This window comes from Pristis pectinata, chromosome 9 (genome assembly GCF_009764475.1).
Source record: "Pristis pectinata isolate sPriPec2 chromosome 9, sPriPec2.1.pri, whole genome shotgun sequence".
NCBI classification, from domain to species: Eukaryota; Metazoa; Chordata; class Chondrichthyes; order Rhinopristiformes; family Pristidae; genus Pristis; species Pristis pectinata.
Window position 1 is genome coordinate 23276374 of NC_067413.1, and position 19502 is coordinate 23295875.

The 19502-nt window shown below is 41.7% G+C and overlaps 1 protein-coding gene across 1 annotated transcript in view; it reads right to left on the reverse strand.

The window, feature by feature from the left end:
- tg (thyroglobulin) overlaps nucleotides 1–19502 on the reverse strand; it is a 282508-nt gene that overhangs the window by 171287 nt on the left and 91719 nt on the right. The window contains exons 26-27 of the mRNA XM_052023465.1: nucleotides 14887–15051; nucleotides 2663–2782 (exon numbers count right to left, since the gene is read on the reverse strand). Of these exons, the coding sequence (XP_051879425.1) occupies nucleotides 2663–2782; nucleotides 14887–15051 (285 nt within the window). The remainder of the gene's footprint in view (nucleotides 1–2662; nucleotides 2783–14886; nucleotides 15052–19502) is intronic.

A 19502-nucleotide genomic window follows, 5' to 3' on the forward strand; every position in this document is an offset into this window, starting at 1 on the left:
AGAAATTTGGGGAGAGGAAAATTGGAGGCATGGGAGGAATTCAGAGGAAGGGAAAGGGTTAAACAGAGCAGTGATATGGCCCAGTGCTGTGATTGGGCTGCTGCCACAATGATTATTGGGACTACAGATCACTGTACCTAGTTCTCAGCTACTGCTATCTTTATAAGTGCCACTTTGCTGCAAAAAAGTGGAACATTAAGATCAATGTTGGAGAGTGAGTGAAATTAAAATTGATGTCACAGTGGGGATGCATTACTTCACCCATGGTTCCATCACAGGTCACAACTTTTTGACCCAATTTTTGTCAGTAATTCAGAAAAACATGTCACGCTTGTTGGTGACATCATCACATGCAAAATATAACAGGAAAATGATTCATAATTGGAAGTATCCATCCAATTTCCCAAAAGACAGGACATTAACAGAAATGGGGCCGAACATGTATTTGTATGATTTATGAACAAAAAAATTGTCAGATTTTTTCTCTTTATTCCAACCTCCAGATTATAGAACTGTCAGTCCTAAATGGCAGCCATTAACTGACCTCTTAATGGGGTAACAGATGGGGAAGAGATAGAGAGGATATTGTATCCTCACACATAAATTGCATCATGTTGTCTTTTACACTTTAAGTGCTGATTCGTGAAAACCTATGTTATTGTGAAAATAGGTTTAGGACCAATAATCATTACTTCTCACTTAACGAGGAGCTCAACATTAGTTTAAATAAAAATTAGCTAGCCTTAATGATGTGGTGATGGGATCAGGATATGCCAATAGATCCTTTTTTAATTCAGTTTATCTCAAACAGATGTTAATGCAGGAGTTCCATCTTTACGTAAGGAAGAGAGTACTGAAATAGAAATGCAGAAGAATAACCAGCGTCTCTACTTCCTCAGGAGGCTAAGGAAATTTGGCATGTTCCTGTTGACCCTCACCAGTTTTCATAGATGCACTGACAAGGCTGCGTCCTCAGCCCCCCACTCTACTCCCTATACACTCTCAACTGTGTGGTCAGATTCTGCTCTAACCTCATCCACAGATTTGCGGATGACACCACCGTAGTGAGCTGAATCTCAAATAACAATGAGTCAGAGTACAGGAAGGAGATGGAGAGCCTCGCAACATGGTGTCATGACAACAACCTTTCCCTCAATGTCAGCAAAACAAAAGAGCTGGTCATTGACTACAGGATGGGAGACAGTGCACATGCTGAGGTCGAGAGAGTTAAGATCTTCAAGTTCCTTGGAGTGAATATCACCAATGGCCTGTCCTGGTCAACCATGTGGATGCCATGGCCATTAAAGTGCACCAGTACCTCTACTTCCTCAGGAGGCTAAAGAAATTGGACATGTCCCCTTTGACCCTCACCAATTTTTGTCAATGCACCATAGAAAGCATCCTATCCAGATGCATCATGGCTTGATATGACAACTGCTCTGCCCGTGACCACAAGAAACTGCAGAGTTGTGAACACAGTTCAGCACATCACGGAAACCAACCTCCCCTCCATGGACTGTCTATACTTCGCTGCATCAGTAAAGCAGCCAGCATAATCAACGACCCCACCCACCCACCTCTTCTCCCCCCTTCCCATCGGGCAGAAGACAGAAAAGCTTGAAAGCATGTACCACCTGGCTCAAGGACAGCTTCTATCCCACTGCCATAAGACTATTGAACAGTCCTCTAATATGATACAGAGAACTCTTAACCTCACACTCTACCTCATTATGGTCTTGCACCTTATTGTCTGCCTGCACTGCACTTTCTCTGTAACTGTAACACTTTATTCTGCATTTTGTTATTGTTTTCCCTCGTACTACCTCAATGCACTGAAGTGATGAAGTGATCTGAACAGATGGCATGCAAAACAAAGCTTTTCACTGTACCTCGTTACATGTGACAATAATAAACCAATTTACCAATTTAGAAAGCATCCTGTGCAGATGTATCACAGCTTTGTATGGCAACTCTTCCACCCAAGACCACAAGAAACTGCAGAGAGATGTGGGCACAGCTCAGTTCATCACGCAAACCAACCTCCCCTCCAGTGACTCTGTCTACACTTCCTGCTGCCTTGGGAAAGCAGCCAACATAATCAAAGACCCCGGATATTCTCTCTTCTCCTCCCTTCTATTGGGCAGAAGATACAAAAGTTTGCAAACGTGCACCATCAGGCTCAAGTACAGTTTCTGTCCCACTGTTTTTAGACTCTTGAGTGGACATCTTGTATGATAAAGATAAACTCTTGATCTTACAATCTACCTCGTCATGGCGCTTGCACATTATTGTCTACCTGCACTGCATTTTCTCTGTAACTGTAACACTATATTCTGCAATCTGTTATTGCTTTTCCTTTGTACTACCTCAATGTACTTATGTTTTAAAATGACCCATATAAATGGCATGCAAAACAAAGTTTTTCACTATATCTCAGTACATATGACAATAATAAACCAATTATCAATTACCAATTACTTTTGGAATAAACGTGCTGGAGAACTACTAGCATCCTGAAACCATATCAATGTGATGTGGAAGTTGTTAGAGGCACAGAAAGGATGATGGATATCAAGGGAGGTGGGCAACGGGTGGATAGGAAGGGCCAAACAAACACGATAACAGTAAATATAAAACATTAACAGCAGGATACAAAGCTCACCTCGCCAGAGATAGATATGCTGGAAACTGTTAAATGTTCTCTGAATTTCTTCCTTCAAGTCTGGAGTCAGTTCAGTCGAGTATTCAACATCCACAAAGGTTTCTGATAGGAATGCATAAGCTGCATGAAAATGAAACATTTATGATTGATTCAAATCAACTTTCTTTTGCAATTTAACTTTCTTTCACATTATGAGTGGTCATTTTGAATGTTCTGCATGACAGAGAGAAGACAAAAATGATCTTTCAGTGTACCGACTTAGACCCACATAAGCACTTTGAATGCAATGAGAGGTTAAAGAAAAAGGTACTTGAGGGTTTCCTGCAAACTTCTCATTGCACTGAAATAGTTTAAGTAAAGAAAGAATTATGAAATAACCCACATTCTACTAGTTTATCAGCATGACACAAAAACTGAAGAGAGTGATGATCCTTTAATTAGCTTTCCCTCTCACTGCCTTTCTCTCCCTGCTTGTTATTTCACTATGGTAGTCAATGTACCCTGAGTTTCTTGCCTGTGTGGGTGGCTGAGTGACACAGCAGGCAGTGCCACTGTAACATTGCTCCTGCGGGTTTAATCCTGACCCCCAGTGCTGTCTGTGTTGGGTTTGCACATTCTCCCTGTGACTGCATGGTTTTCTATGGGTGCCATGGTTTCCTCACACATCCCAAAGATGTGCAGGATGGTAGGTTATTTGGCTTGTGTACATTGCCCTCAGGGTAGGTGGGTTGTAGGGGAGTCGGGGTGGAATTCAGGGGCATGTGTGCGAGAATAGGTAAAAGGGAAATAACCAGGGAATGGGATTGATGGAAATGCTCTGAGACCTAGCATAGACTAGATGGGCTGAATCACCTTAAAAACCAAAGCTTTTAATTTTAAGTCCAATTTTAATGTTACTTCTTGATTTACCTCAGTCTTCCAGAGTTTCCATGTTGGAAGTTACAAAGTATGTTCTCAGCGGTCCAGACCTCTAACAAAGTCCCTGAGGTGTGTGTTGAAGTTTATGCACAGGAGACACAGAGAGCTCAGACAAGATGTATGTGGTTAATTCAATGGCTATTCATGATTGATTCTGGAACTTGCAATACACATTGTTACAAGTCACAGGACACTATACTCCAAGCAGTGGTAGCCTTAAAATAACAGTTATTACAACTATTTTCCCTTTTTTTATGAAAAGTGTACAGTGAATTAACTTCTTTACAAATTTAACAAAGTGCCAGTCTGTCACTCTCTGTGATTTCAAAGCAGTGCTGGTGTTATTTTCGATGAACTTCAAGCTTCATCAGATGTTGTTGGTGTATCATCTATCTATCCCTCTACTTGAGATGTTGATTCAGCTTGATTCTCATCAGAAGTATTACATGTTGATTCTTCTTAAAAATTTGTGGGATTCATTTCAGGAACATTTTTGATCTTGCAGTCCTCTTCTCTCCACTCCACTTGTCTGATCCAGGCCATTAGACAATTCTAATAGTCACTGTCTTCATATTCACTGCATTCAACTGTGATGCATGGAATTTCTTTTTCATAACTCTGCAATTCCTCCAGTTGCATTAACCTATATCTCCATTTTATGTGACATTGGTTAGTAGATAATACATGGCCTCCGCGATGTGCAATTTATACCTTCATTCAGCCTTGCATTGAATCAATCTGTCCACAATTTTATTCATTGACTTGTCTCAAAGTCAGACTTTTTTATGTAGCTCCAGCGATTTCTACCGCTGTGACTGAGGAATCGCCTTCTCTTGCCTGTAGGGTACAATTTTCACTTTTATGTTCATTATGGCTTTTTCACTTTAAAATATCAAGGCGACATTCACGTAACATTTTGTTTAGATGCTCTTCCCTCAAATGCTACAGTCATATTGAGACAGTAGGATAGCCAGCCCTGAGTTGCAGGTGCTGCCATTGTAGGAATAGTGGATTTTGGCTCCAGAATGCCCAACAAAAATTTGTGGCCAGTAACTAGTATGAATGATCTTCCTGGTAAGAATGTGCAAACCCTGCAACTCCAACTATGATGGCCAACACGTCCTTCTCCATTCAGGAGTAGTTCTTCTTTAGTTTTGGTCAGTGTATGCACAATATGTAAGCAATGGGCTTCTCATATACTCACAAACCTCAATAAATCACTTACTTCTGCACGTTGGTTGATTTTTTTTAAAAAATCAGCTTAGGATAGTTAATCTATTTCATATTTTCTTACAGCAGAGAAGGAGGCCATCCAGCCTATCGAGTCTATGCTAGCTCTCAGAGTGCAATCCATTCTCCTATTTATGTCCCTGTGACCTATTCTCTTACATGTATCCATTAATAATGCCCTGATATTCTCACCATTGACCCATACTAGGAGTAATTTCCAGTGGCCAATTAACCTAACAACCAGTACACTGCTGGGATATGGGAAGAAATTAGAGCACTTATGGAAAATCCACAAAGTCATAGGGAAAACGTGCAAATTCTACTTAGACATCAGCAGAGGACAGAATCAAACCCACAAGTCACAAATCATTTTGACACAAGTCATTTTTACTTGCTGTTACTTGCCTAAGTATTCTCCTTCTTCTACAGGTTGCATGTGTTTGAGTTGTAAACTCAACTGAACATTTATTTACTACTTCTTCTCACTGCCTTTGCATCTATGTTCTTGATCCTTGTGAAGAAGTTAGTTAAAATATAAATCAGCCATGATTTAATTGAATGGCAGAGCAAGGTTAAGTGCCTATATGGCCTTTCTCTGATCTGATTTTCATTGACATTTTTCAGAAGTGCCAATAGGCTGGATAGTTCCAGAGATACTAACCTCTTAAAATAACTAAACAGAGATACTAAAACTATGCATCAACAAGCCTTTCCATCATAGGACTAAATTTTAACGTCTTAGGAGGCCATCCCTTTGGCAACACTGTAAGCAGAAGTTGGTATTGAAGCTTGAAACCCTCATGCCTTCAAATAGGTGCTGGCTCAAAGCCTAGAGTTCTCAATGGTCAATATCCAGTCAGGGAGAAACAACACAGAATGGTGTCTCTCTGTTGCAATGAACAGTAAAGAACCAGATTTTAAAATGTTCACAATAATTATCATTAACTTTTGACCTTTCTTCAATGCATAAATTGAGAATGAAATCAACATATTATAGAGAGAACTATTCTTGGATGTTTATAATATCTTACTGATGGTTGCAAACATTTGTTTAACTGAATGTCAGTAATTTTTCTGAACATTAAGCAGGACATTAATATAAACCCAGCAAACCATATGGATTGTTCACATTCTTTGAGAGGGGATCACAAGCATACTGTCTGTACTAATGTAGAATGCTTCTAGTTCCATATCAAAGCAAGTTATGCCTAAAAAGCATTGTTGTCAAGATCATCTTCAGTCAAGCTTTGTCATATGACAATTGCTAGTCTCACAGCTCGTCAACTTTCACACAGTTTAACTGCCACTGTGTGATATACTTTTAAACTTCAAAACTGCATTCTTGCCAATAATTCCATTTCTCCTTCCACCCAACAGTTTAGGATTACCCAGTCTATTAAAAATGTTGCATCAAAAGCCCACATTTATAATCTTTGTCAGTTGGTTTCTATCACTGCAACGTTGATTGCTTCCATTTTAACCGCAAGCCCATGCCTAGTAAAATTTTCATCTATGTTGCCATTATCTAAAAGCCAGTTTCCACAATATCCTCCCTGCTAATCTTTCGTTCTCTACCCTGTATTGGGCCAGCTATCCATTCTCTGTCCCACATGAAATTCTTGCCCATGTACCCATTGTACTGACATTACATTAACTTCCTGTTCTGTATCATGTTAAATATTAAAATCAACATATTCAGCTTCAACTTACTCCAGAGACTCTTTCTATTTCACACCTGCAACATCCTCCTTCTCATACCCCATCCAAACGGTTTGGTTTTCTAATTCTGAATGTCATTCACTCTCTTTTCCTAAACATTAATGGTGTCCAGACCCTTCTCTGTGAAACAATGAAACATATCCCTCCCCCCCTCCCTGCCCACCACCTCTTATCCTTTTAACTCACACAATTTTTGTCCCAACCTTTAAACATTTGGAATAAGAAGCTGGTTTTAGAAATGGTAATCATGAAAGTACCACATTGTTGTAAAAAGTTATTTGATTGACAAATTCTTTGAGGATTAATAGAATATGAAAGGGGGAACCAATGGAAGGAATGCAATTGGATTTTCAGAAGGCTTTCAATAACGATTCATACAGAGTCTGGTCAATTGGGTTAGAGCTCAAGGAGTTGGGAATAATACAGGGACGTAGATTAAGAATTTCTTATTGGACTGAAAGCAAAAAGTGGGAATACACAGATCATTCTCAGGTTGGTAGGCTTTGATTCATGGGATACCACAGTGATGGTTGCCTGGCCTGAAGCTATCCACAATCTATATCAATGATTTTGCTGAAGGACCAAATGTCACATTTGCAATTTGTTGTTGATACAGAACTAAGTAGATGAGGAGAAATGTCTTCATTCAGAGGCTGGTGAATCTTTGGAATTCTTGACCCCAGAGGGCTGCAGGGGCTCAGTTGTTGAGCTTATTCAAAATAGAATGACAGATTTCTGGATATTAAGGGAATCAAGGTTTATGGGAATACTGCAGGGAAACGGCACTGAGGTAGATTTCCAGCCATGATCTTGATAAATGGTGAAGCAGGTTTGATGGGCCAGATGGCCTACTCCTGCTCCTATTTCTTATGTTCTTATGCTTTTGTATTCTTAAGGGTAGGAAATCTGTCATCCTTATCTAGTTTGGTTTATCCATCCTTATCCTTATTCAGTGATTTTGGACCCAGTAACATAATCGATTCGAAACTACTTCCTTAGTTCAGAGGCAATTAGAGATGGACAAGCAATTCTGGCATTGCCAGCAATATTCCCAGCTCACGAACAAACAATGAAAAATGATACGAAACCCAGTCTTAAGTAAATCATCCCTTGTATTCTAACCTCTCCATGTGTCTGCATTTACTTATTTCTCATAACTCTTCCTAAAGCACCGTTGGCACTATTTCTTTATTTCAGACACAAAGTAAAATGCAAGCTTACGCAAGTATTGTATAAAACCTATTAATCTGAGACATTGAACCAACAAAGGAAAATTCATGAAACTTAAAATATGATTATTTGGGGTAATGGCCAATTTTGAAGTGAAAACCCATCTGAAACCTTTAATTTTTTCCAGAAAGGTTTAACTTTTAAACTTTTTCATTGCAAATGATCTACCAATCCAATGGATGATAAATTGGTGCCACGCATTCACTGAACTGTATCTGCCAGAGAATGAAGCAGATCTAATCGTGTAACTCAAGTGATATTCCAACACTGAGTAGCTGTGAGCTGGAAAGTCTTCATAATTCATCCAAAACTGCATGAAAACTGAGCACTGGAATGAATAATTTTCTCATTCATGCTATTGATACACAGTTTATTTTCACTGATATCTGTCTTCATCAATTTTTCTTTGTCAACATATCTTCCTACAGGATCCACAAGAGTAAATCAGGAAAATTATCCTTTCTAATATTTTGGCCTGCCCTAAAGGATGTGACAATGTGCACGTACCGCTCCTCACTGTGACTTATTCAGTGTGTGGAATTATAAATACAAACTCATGCCAAAGGATTGCATGTCACCCTGCATTGGTGTTCTAAGTCATCCAATAAAACCCTGACTCTGATTCTCCTTGGCTAGGACTAAACAGAGACAGGATGTTCAATAAGATAGAGTTTTAATTTCAAACCTGGTAGTGTGAGCATTGTGCCAACCATGCCGTTGCTTCCATTTGAAGAGCAAGGGAGCTTTCCTAGTGTGGTAGTTAATATTAGTCTCTCAACCAACTGGTCATTATTTTATTGCTGCTAATAAAAAACTTAGTGTATGTATTTTGGCTAATGCTTTTCCTACATTCTAATGTGGCTCTAGTTCAGAAGTAAATTGTGTGAAAACTGTTTTGGTGCATTATGAGGCTATGAAACGCAAAACAATCACTTTTCATCCTTTCTTTCCATTATTTAAAACTGAACATTGCTGAGTAAGTAGTGGATCAGGAATGATCCACGCCAACAAATTGTTTACTTACAGCCACTGAACCCGTCCTCCAATGTTGAACTTGAATGTCTTCTTTTGTGTGTTGGACTTAACACCTCTACAAACACCATCTCTAAGTGCGGATGCTGTCTGCCAGTCATCAGCATTACAAAGCTGTACATTTGGATAACTGATCTGACCACAGAGGAGGCTACCTGAAACCAGTCATGCACAAGTATGTGCTACGAATGTCGTGTTGCCCCGTTTCATTCCACTCAGTACAATGGCAAAACAGTTCCTAAACAACGGATCGAAGGGTAAATAATAAGAAAAATGTTATTAAACTGGAGAGAGTGCAGAAACGATTTACAAGGATGCTGCCAGGACTTGAGGAACTGAGTTATAGGGAAAGGTTGAACAGACTAGGACTTTATTCCTTAGAGCGTAGGAGACTGAGAGGTGATCTTATAAATGTGAGTAAAATCATGAGGGGCAGAGATAGGGATAATGTACTCAGTCTTTTTCCCAGGGTTGCGGTATCAAGAACTAGAGGACATAGGTTTAAGGTAAGAGGGGAAAGATTTAAGAGGAACATGACAGGCAAATGTTTTTACATAAGGTTGATACCTGTCTGGAATCAGCTGCCAGAAGAAGTGGTTGAGGCAGGTACAATAACAACTTTTAAAAGACGGTTGGACAGGTACAAGGATTGGAATGGTTTAGAAGGTTATGGGCCAAATGTTGGTTAAATGGGACTAGCTTGGATGGGGCATCTTGGTCAGTATGGTCCAGCTGGGCTGAAGAGCCTGTTTCCGTGCTGTATGACTATGACTATTGAACTAGAGCAAACATTAGAAGGGTCACTTCTGTGTCATTGTAGCTTCGATTCCCACTAATAGAAGTTTAATTTCAATGCAGGAAAGAAGAATGCAGAGCACAGAAGCTGTAGACATATTATTACAAATTAAACTATTACAAATAATGAACTTAATTCAATGGACACACCTATTTATGTTATCTATGCTCAATGACAATAGTTATTCATGCTAGGATTTACTTGTGTTTGTAAAAGTACACAAATATTGGGGATAGTCAGCATGGCTTTGTGTTGGGGAGGTCCTGTCTCATTTGATTGAGTTTTTTGAGGAAGTGATGAAGATGATTGATGAGGGTAGGGCAGTGGTTGTTGTTGTGTGGACTTTAGTAAAACATTTGACGAGGTCCCTCATGGCAGGCTGGTCCAGAGATTAAGTCACATAGGATGCAAGGCAAGTTGGTAAATTGGATTCAGAATTGGCTTGGTCATAAGAAGACAGAGGGTAGTGGTAGAGAGCTGTTTTTCTGACTGGAGCTCTGTGACCAGTGATGTTCCACAAGGATCAGTGCTGGGACCTCTATTGTGAGTAATGTATATTAATGATTTGGATAAATACGTAGATTGTCTAATTAGTAAGTTTGCAGATGACATGAAAATTAGTGGAGTTGTCAAAGGATACAGATCAGTTAGAAATTTGAACAGCGAAATGACAGATGGAGTTTAATCTGGACAAGTGTAAGGGGATGCATTTTGGAAGCTCAAATGTAACATGAAATTATACAGCAAATGGCAAGATCCTTAGAAACATTGATGTACAGAGGGATCTTGGGTGGTGGGTGGGGTCCATAGAGCCCTGGATAGGGAGGTAAAGAAGGCATATGACATGCTTGCCTTCATCAGTTGGGGCATTGAGTAGAAAATTTGTAGCTGTATAAAACTTTGGTTAGATCACATTTGGAGTATTGTGTGCCCTTCTAGTCACCACACTATAGGAAAGGCATGGAGGATTTGGAAAGGGCGCAGAATAGATTCACCAGGATGTTGCCTGAATTGGTGTGTATTAGCTATAAGGAGAGGTAGGTTGGACAAACTTGGATTTTTTTCTCTCTGGAGCATCAGAGGCTGAGGGATGACCTAATAGAAGTATATAAAGTTATGAGAGGCATTAACAGGGTAGTCAAAATCTTTTCCCCAGGGTGGAAATGTCAAATACTAGAGGGCATAGGTTTAATATGAGAGGGGGAAAAGTTTGAAGGAGATCTGTGAGGCAGTTTTTTTATGAGAGTGGTGGGTACATGGAACACACTGCCAAGGGAGGTGGAAGTAGTAGATACAAGAGCAATACTTAAGAGGCATTTAGACAGACACATCAACAGACAGGGAATAGAGAGATACAGACCATGTTCAGGCGGATGAGATTAGTTTAATTTGGCATCATCATGGTTGCAGATATGATGGGCCGAAGGGCCTGTTCCTATTCTGTACGTTGCTATGTTTTTATGTCCTAAGGGGCAGCACAGTGGCGCAGCTAGTAGAGCCACTGCCTCAGTGCCAGAGACTCAGTTCAATCCTGACCTCAGGTGCTGCCTGTGTGGAGTTTGAACATTCTGTGTACGACTGCATAGGTTTCCTCCAGGTTCTCCAGTTTCCTCCCACATGCCAAAGGTGCGTCAGTTGGTAAGTTAATCGGACATTGTAAATTGCCCCTAGTGTGTAGGTGAGTGGTAGAATTTTCATGAGAATGTGAGAGAATAAAAAAATGGGATTAATGTAAATAGGAATTGGCTTGCCTGTAGAAAGCAGAGGGTTGTGGTGGAAGGAGTGCCCTCGGATTGGAGGGCAGTGACTAGTGGTGTCCCGCAGGGATCAGTTCTGGGACCTCTACTTTTTGTAATATTTATAGATGACTTAGATGAGAGGGTGGAAGGCTGGGTTAGTAAGTTTGCGGACGACACTAAGATCGGCGGTGTTGTGGATAGTGTGGAGGGCTGTCGGAACTTAGAGGGATATTGATAGGATGCAGAGCTGGGCTGACAAGTAGCAGATGGAGTTCAATCCGGAGAAGTGTGAGGTGGTACACTTTGGAAGGACAAACTCCAGGGCAGAGTACAAGGTAAATGGCAAGGTACTTGGCAGTGTAGAGGAGCAGAGGGATCTGGGGGTTCATATTCACAGTTCACTGAAAGTTGCCTCACAGGTGGATAGAGCAGTTAAGAAGGCCTATGGGATGTTAGCTTTCATAAATCATGGGATTGAGTTTAAGAGCCGCGAAGTGATGATGCAGCTTTACAAAACTCTAGTTAGACCACACTTAGAGTACTGTGTTCAGTTTTGGTCGCTGCATTATAGGAAGGATGTGGAGGCATTGGAGAGGGTGCAGAGGAGATTTACCAGGATGCTGCCTGGATTAGAGCATATGGAATATGAGGAAAGGCTTAAGGTGCTAGGGCTTTATTCACTGGAAAGGAGGAGGATGAGAGGAGACATGATAGAGGTATATAAAATATTGAGAGGAATAGATAGAGTAGACAGCCAGCACCTCCTTCCCAGGGCACCGATGCTCAAGACGAGGGGGCATGACTTTAAGGTTATGGGTGGGAGATTCAGGGGAGATGTCAGGGGGAGGTTTTTCACCCAGAGAGTGGTTGGTGCATGGAATGCACTGCCTGGGTTGGTGGTGGAGGCAGATACATTGGACAGGTTCAAGAGTTTGTTGGATAGGCACATGGAGGAATGTGAGATAGAGGGATATGCGGGAGGAAAGGGTTAGATAGTGTGAGGGTGGTTTGATGGACAGCACAACATGGTGAGCCGAAGGGCCTGTTTTGTGTTGTATGGTTCTACGGTAGTTGATGATTGGCGCAGACTGCTGTACATCTTTGTGTCTCTCCTTTGTATGTCAAAGATGTTCAGAAACATGCAACAGCTCCTACTACACCCACAGCAAGTGGGGCTGAGGGTAAAGAAGGCATATGGCATGTTTGGCTTTTTATAGTCGAGGCAATAATTTCATTAGTCAGGAAGTTATGTTGGAGTTTTATAAAACTCTGGTTAGGCTGCATCTGGAGTATTGCATTCAGTTCCGGTCACCTCATTATAGAAAGAATGTGGATGCTTTGGAGAGAGTGCAGAAAATGGTTACCAGAATACTGCCTGGATTAGAGGGTAGGTGCCAGAAGGAGAGGTCAGATAAACTAATGTAAATGAGTAGTTGATGATTGGAGCAGACTCAATGGGCCAAAGGGCCTGTTTCCCTGCTGTATATCTCTATATCTCTCTGGTATTGAAGGTAAAAGATGTTCACAAACATTCAACAGCTCCTACCACACTAATGGTAGGTGGGACTGAGGTGGGATTAAGGGTCTCACCAGTTGTCAAAGGGGTTCTATAACAGCAATAAGATGCCTGTGCTGAGAGAGCCCCTGTGCTGAGTTGGGCAACACTGAAGTGCTGGGAGCTGAGATGCCAGCAGAAAACTGCACTGGGGACTGCACAATGTTTAAGTAGACCATGGAATGCTGCTGCAAAAAGGGACCTGAATAACCATGAGTCATAGAATTTTAACCTGAAGTTACAGCAAAAGGCATATGGAATACTGACCTCAACTGCAAAAGAGATTGAGTATAAAAGAGTTTCCTACTTCTGACATGGGTGTTGATGAGAACACATCTGGACTACAGCATACAGCTTTATTCTTTTTTAAGCAGGGATAATCTTGACACTGGACACAGCTCAGAGAAGGTTCACTAGGTTGACTTCTGGGATGAAGGGATGGTATTAAGAGGAGTGATTAAGCAGTCGAATCTGGAATTTAGAAGAATGGAAGATGATCTTATTAAAACTGGTATATTCTGAGGGTGTTTGATAGGGTAGATGAAGAAAAGATTTTCCCTCTAGTGAGGTTATCTGGAATTATGAAGTGTAATTTCAGAATAAGAGGTAACACATAGAAATGAGGAAGATTTTCTTCTCAGATGGTTATAAATCCTAGGAACTCCTTATCCCAGAAAACAGTGGAAATTTAATCACTGTATATTGAAGGTTAAGGCAGAAAGATTCTAGGACTACAAGAGAATCAAGGGTTATGGGGAACAGGCAGGAAAGTAAAGCTGAGGGCAAGATCAGATCAGCTATAAACTTAATGAATGGTAGAAAAGGCTCATAAGGCCACATGTTTCAGTCCTGCTCCTATTTATTGTCCTTGCATGTTTTCACAGTGCCTTTTTTAAACATTTTAAAAAATGCAACAGAAATAATGTTATTCCAAGAATATTCCCACAATTATTTTCTTGATGTTACAGATCATGACAATTTGCTCCAGTGCACAGGCAGCCATTGATCCAATGAATGCTAGTTGGTGCCACACATTCACTGAAATGTATCTTCCAGAGAATGAAGCAGATCTAATTGTGTAGCTCAAATGATATTCCAATTCTGTATAACTGTGAGCCGGAAAGTTTTCAGAATTCATCCAAAGCTCCACTAGAACTGAGCTCTGGATTGAATAATTTTCTCATTCATGCTATTGAAGCACAATTGTTTATACTGATATCTGTCTTCATCAATTTTTCTTTGCCAACATATCTTTCTACAGGATCCACAAGAGTAAATCAGGAAAATTGTTATTTCCAATACTTTGGCCTGCCCTAAGGGATGTGACAATATGCACGTACTGCTCCTCACTGTACCATGTTCAAATTTGGGAATTCAACAATGTGTGGAATTATAAATGCAAATTCATGCCAAACCACTGTATCTCACCCTGCATTGATGCTCCAAGTCATTCAATAAAACCATGGCTTTGCTATTCTCCTTGACTAGGAATAAACAATGACAGGCTGTTCAATAAGATAGAGGCCAGATCATGTGGCCAGCTATGGTCAGCTTACCGGCAAGGTCCATTTCTAGACTGAGAGTTAAGAAATTGTCTTAAGAAATTACATCTTATGTCAGACTAGGCATCAATTCTTAGACCATCCCAGTTCCAATTTCAAACCTGGCAGTGTGAGTATTGTGTCAACCATGCCATTGTTTCTATTTGAATCAGAGCAAGGGAACTGCCCTAATGTGGTAGTTAGTATTAATCTCTCAACCATCTGATCATTATTTTATTGCTGCTAATGGAAATTTACTGTATGTCTTTCAGCTAATGCTTCTCCTGCATTCTAACATGGCTGCAATTTTAAAGTAAATTATGTGTAAATTGTTTTGATGCTTCCTGAGGCTATGAAATGCAAAATAATCATCTTTCATCCTTTCTTTTCCATTATTTAAAACTGAACATTGCTAAGTAATTAGTAGATCAGGAATGATCCATGCTAACGAATTGTTTACTTACAGCCACTGAACTCCTGTTCTCCAATGTTCAACATGAATACCTTCTTCTGTGTGTTGGACTTAACACCTCTACAAACACCATCTCCAAGTGCGGATGCTGTCTGCCAGTCATTAGCATTACAAAGCAGTACATCTGGATAACTGATCAGACCACAGAGGAGGGTACCTGCAAACCAATCATACACAAGTATGTGCCATGAATGCCCTGCTGCCCAATTTCATTCCACTCAATGTAATTGCAAAACAGTTCCCAAACAATGGATGAAAGGGTAAGTACTATTAGAGTGGAGCAAACATTAGGAGGGTCTCTTCTGTGTCATTGTTGCTTTGATTCCCACCACTAGATGTTTAATTTCAATACATGAAAGAAGCACAGAAACTGGAGGTGTAGTATTACAATTGAAACTATTGCAAGAAATGAACTTAATTCAATGGACACACCTACTTATGTTCTCTATGCTTAATGGCAATATTCATGCTAGTTAACAGGAACCTAAGACTGGGGATAAATAGATCATGTTCAAGTTGGCAAGATGTCACTGTCTGGGTGGTACAGGGTCAGTGCTGAAGCCTCAATTACTTATTATGATGCAGATGGTTGGAAAAGTTAATTGTGCAGAGGACACACCATGTCTGCAAAGGAATAGGTTAACTGAACAGACGAATAGTTTACAGATGGAATATAATGTGGGGAAATGTAAGGTTATCCACCTCAGTTGGAAGAATAGAAAAGTAGAACTCTGGGGCAGATTTACCAGCAATCACCACAGAAGTTCAGTTTCCAGGGCTGGTGTCTACACTGGCATTTTCCTCTGTGCAGCCAATGCTGCCAGTTGCCCCATTTGGTTCTTCATGGAGCCCAATGGGGCAACACAATCTTCCACATATTTCTCAACACCCAGGCTGTGAACTTTGCTTGCAAACCTATACTGGGTTAAACAGTGCAGGCTTGGCAGTCTTCATTCAAAAGAATGAGAGACATCAGCTCTTGGGGGGAAAGTGATCGTCTTTTTGTTATTTATGTCAGATTAGTAATTTTACTTGATTTTTAGTGCCATAGGTGTGCTTCTCAGCTTTAAAAAGAAAAAAAATACATCAATTTTTTGAATGATATTTATGTTTATTTTACCAGCCAGGAAATTATTGGCCAGTGAGCCTTACATCAGTGGTAGGGAAATTATTAGAGAAGATGCTTATGGACAGGAATTACTCGCATTTGGAAAAGCATGGAAATATGGGGATAGTCAGCTTGGCATTGTGCAGGGGAGGTCCTGCCTCACAAATCTGATTGAGATTTTTCAGGAAGTGATGAAGATGCTTGATGAAGGTAGGGCAGTGGTTGTTGCTGTGTGGACTTTAACAAAAGATTCGACAAGGTCTCTCATGGTAGGCTGGTCCTGAAGATTAGGTCACATAGGATCCAAGGTGAGTTGGTACAACTCAACGGGTCAGGCAGCATCTATGGAGGGAAATGGACAGTTGATATTATTCAGTATAAAAAGGTGTGGGGAGGGGATGGAGCAAGAGCTAGCAGGTGATGGATGGATCCAGGTGAGGGGGGTGATAGGCAGGTGAGGGAGGGGGAGAGTGGGAATGATGGAAGGTGAACGGTGGAAATGACAAAGGGCTGAAGAAGATGGAATCTAATTGGAGAGGACGGTGGACCATTGAATAAAGGGAAGGAGGTGAGGAGGAGAACCAGAGGGAGGAATGTGTTGGTGATGGGCAGTTTGAGAGGAAAGAGATGGGGTGATGGGGGCCAGTGGGATAAGTGAAAAAAGGGGGGTGGGGGGAGTAGGGGAGTGGTTACTGGAAGTTAGAGAAATAGATGTTCATGCCATCAAGTTGGAAACTACCAAGGTGCTATTCCTCTAATCTGCATCTAGCCTCAACTTGGCAGTAGAGACTGTGGACAGACATGTTGGTGTGGGAAGGGAAGTGGAATTAAAATGGCTGGCCATCGGGAGATCCTAGTTGGTTCAGCAGATGGAGCACAGGTACTTGACAAAGCAATCCGCCAACCTGCATCGGGTCTCACCGATGCAGAGGAGGCCGCACTGGCAGCACCAAATGCAATAAGTGACACATGAAGGACTGCCTCACCTGGAAGGACTGCTTAAGGCCCTGAATGGTGGAGAGAGAGGAGGTGCAGGGGCAGATGTAACACTTAGCACGGTTGCAGGGATAAGTGCCTGGAGGGGGATTGGTGGGGAGGGATGAATGGACAAGGGAGTCACGGAGGGAGCAATCCCTGCACAAAGCAGAGAGGGGAGGGGAAGATGTGCCTGGTGGTAGGATCCTGTGGGAGTTGGTGAAAGTTGCAGAAAATGACATGTTGGATGTGTAGTGTGGTGGGGTGGTAGGTGAGGACCAGGGGAGCTCTATCCACTCTTATGTCTGGTGGGGGAGGCAGCAAGGGCAGACATACAGGAAATAGAAGAGCTGCGCGTGAGGGCAGCATCAATGGCACTGGGGGGGGGGGGGGGGGGGGGAGGAGAGCCCCGTTTTCTGAAAAAGGAGGACATCTCAGATGTCCTGGAGTAGAAAGCCTCATCTCGAGAACTTGCAGCAGAGACGGAGGAACTGACAACAGGGAATTTTGTCCTTGCAAGGGACAGGGTAGGAAGAGGTGTAGTGAAGGTAACTGTGGGAGTCATTGGGTTTATAGAAGATGACAGTGGATTATTTGTCTCCCAAGATGGAGACAGAGAGATCCAGAAAGGGGAGCGAGGTGTCAGAGATGGACCAAGTGAATCTGAGGGTGGGGTGGAAGTTGATAGCAAAGTTAATGAAATTGATGAGCTCTACATGGGTGCAGGAAGTGGCACCAATGCAGTCATCAATGCAGCAGAGAAAGAGTTGGGGAGCATTGCCGGTGTAGGTTTGGATCATGGATTGCTCCACGTAACCAACAAAAAGGAAGACATATCTGGGGCCCATGTGAGTGAGTTGGTAAATTGGATCCAAAATTGGCTTGGTCATAAGAAGACAGAGGGTAATGGTAGAGGGGTGTTTCACTGGAGGTCTATGACAGTGATGTTCCACAAAGATCAGTGCTGTAACCTCTGTTGTGAGTAATGTACATTAATGATTTGGATGAATATATAGATGGTCAGATTAGTAAGTTTGCAGATGACATGAAACTTAGTGGAGCTGTGGGTAAGTGAGGAAGGTTGTCAAAGGATACACCAGGATACAGATCAGTTGGAAATTTGAACAGATGGAGTTTAATCCGGACAAGTGTGATGCATTTTGAGAGGTCAAATATAAGAATAAATTGGACAGTAAATGACAGGACCCTTAGAAACATAGATATACAGAGGGATCTTGGGGCGTAAGTCCATAGATCCCTGGATGAGGTGGTAAAGAAGGCATATGGCATGCTTGCCTTCATCATTCAGAGCACTGAGCATAAAAGCTGGCAAGTCGTGTTGCAGCCATATTAAGACTTTGGTTAGGTCACATTTAGAGCACTGTGTACAGTTCTGGTTGCTACATTATAGGAAAGGCATGGAGGATTTGCAGAAGAGGTTCAATACGACGTTAACTGGATTGGGGTATATTAGCTATAAGGAGAGGCAAGTGGGACAAACTTGGATTATTTTTTCTGGAGCGTCAGAGACTGAGGGGTGACCTGATAGAAGTATATAAAATTATAAGAGGCATAAACAGGGTGGATAATCAAAATCTTTTCATCAGGGTTGAATTGTCAAATGCTCGAAGGCATAGGTTTAAGGTGAGGGAGGGAAATTTTGAAGGAGATATGTGAGGCAAATTTTTTCTTGTAAAAAAAAGTCAGACTCATTGAGTAATACAGCACAGATACAGGCCCCTTGGCCCAACAAGTCCATGCCAACCACGTTGACCACCTAGCTAGTCCCAACTTCCTGTTTTTGGCCCATATCCCTCGGCCCCACCCTTCTGTGTATCTATCCAAGTGCTTCTTAAATGATACTATTGTACCTGCCTCAACCACTTCCTCTGGCAGCTAATTCCATGCATTCACCACCCTGTGTGGAAAAAGTTGCCCCTCAGGTCCCTTTTAAGTCTTTCCCCTCTCACCTGAAGTCTATGCCCCCTAGTTTTGGACTCCTCTACCCTGGGGAAAAGACTGTTACCATCCACCTTATCTATGCCTCTCATAATTTTAAACATTTCTATAAGGTATCCAATGAATAAAGACCAGTGTAGAGGAGACCAAATGCAGACTAGGTGACCATTTCGCAGAACACCTGCGCTCTGTCCGTAACCGTGATCTGCATCTTCCCGTTGCCAGTCACTTCAACTCCCCCCTTACACTATCACTGATATGACAGTCCTCGGCCTCCTCCACTGCCAGGAGAATTTCAACAACAAACTGGAGGAACAGCACCTCATTTTCTGTCTTGGAACCTTGCAGCCTAACGGCATGAATATTGAATTCTCCCACTTTAGGTAATCCCCACCCCCTTCCCCACAAACCCTCCCCCCCACCACGCTTCTTCTCTTCTTCCCTTTCCTAGCCTTTTTTCCCCTCTCTCTTCTTACCTTTGACCCATCCCCCCGTGGATCTGCCTTCCCCTCGTCCCCTGCACCTGCCTATCACCAACCCTTACCCGCATTTATCTATCACCACCC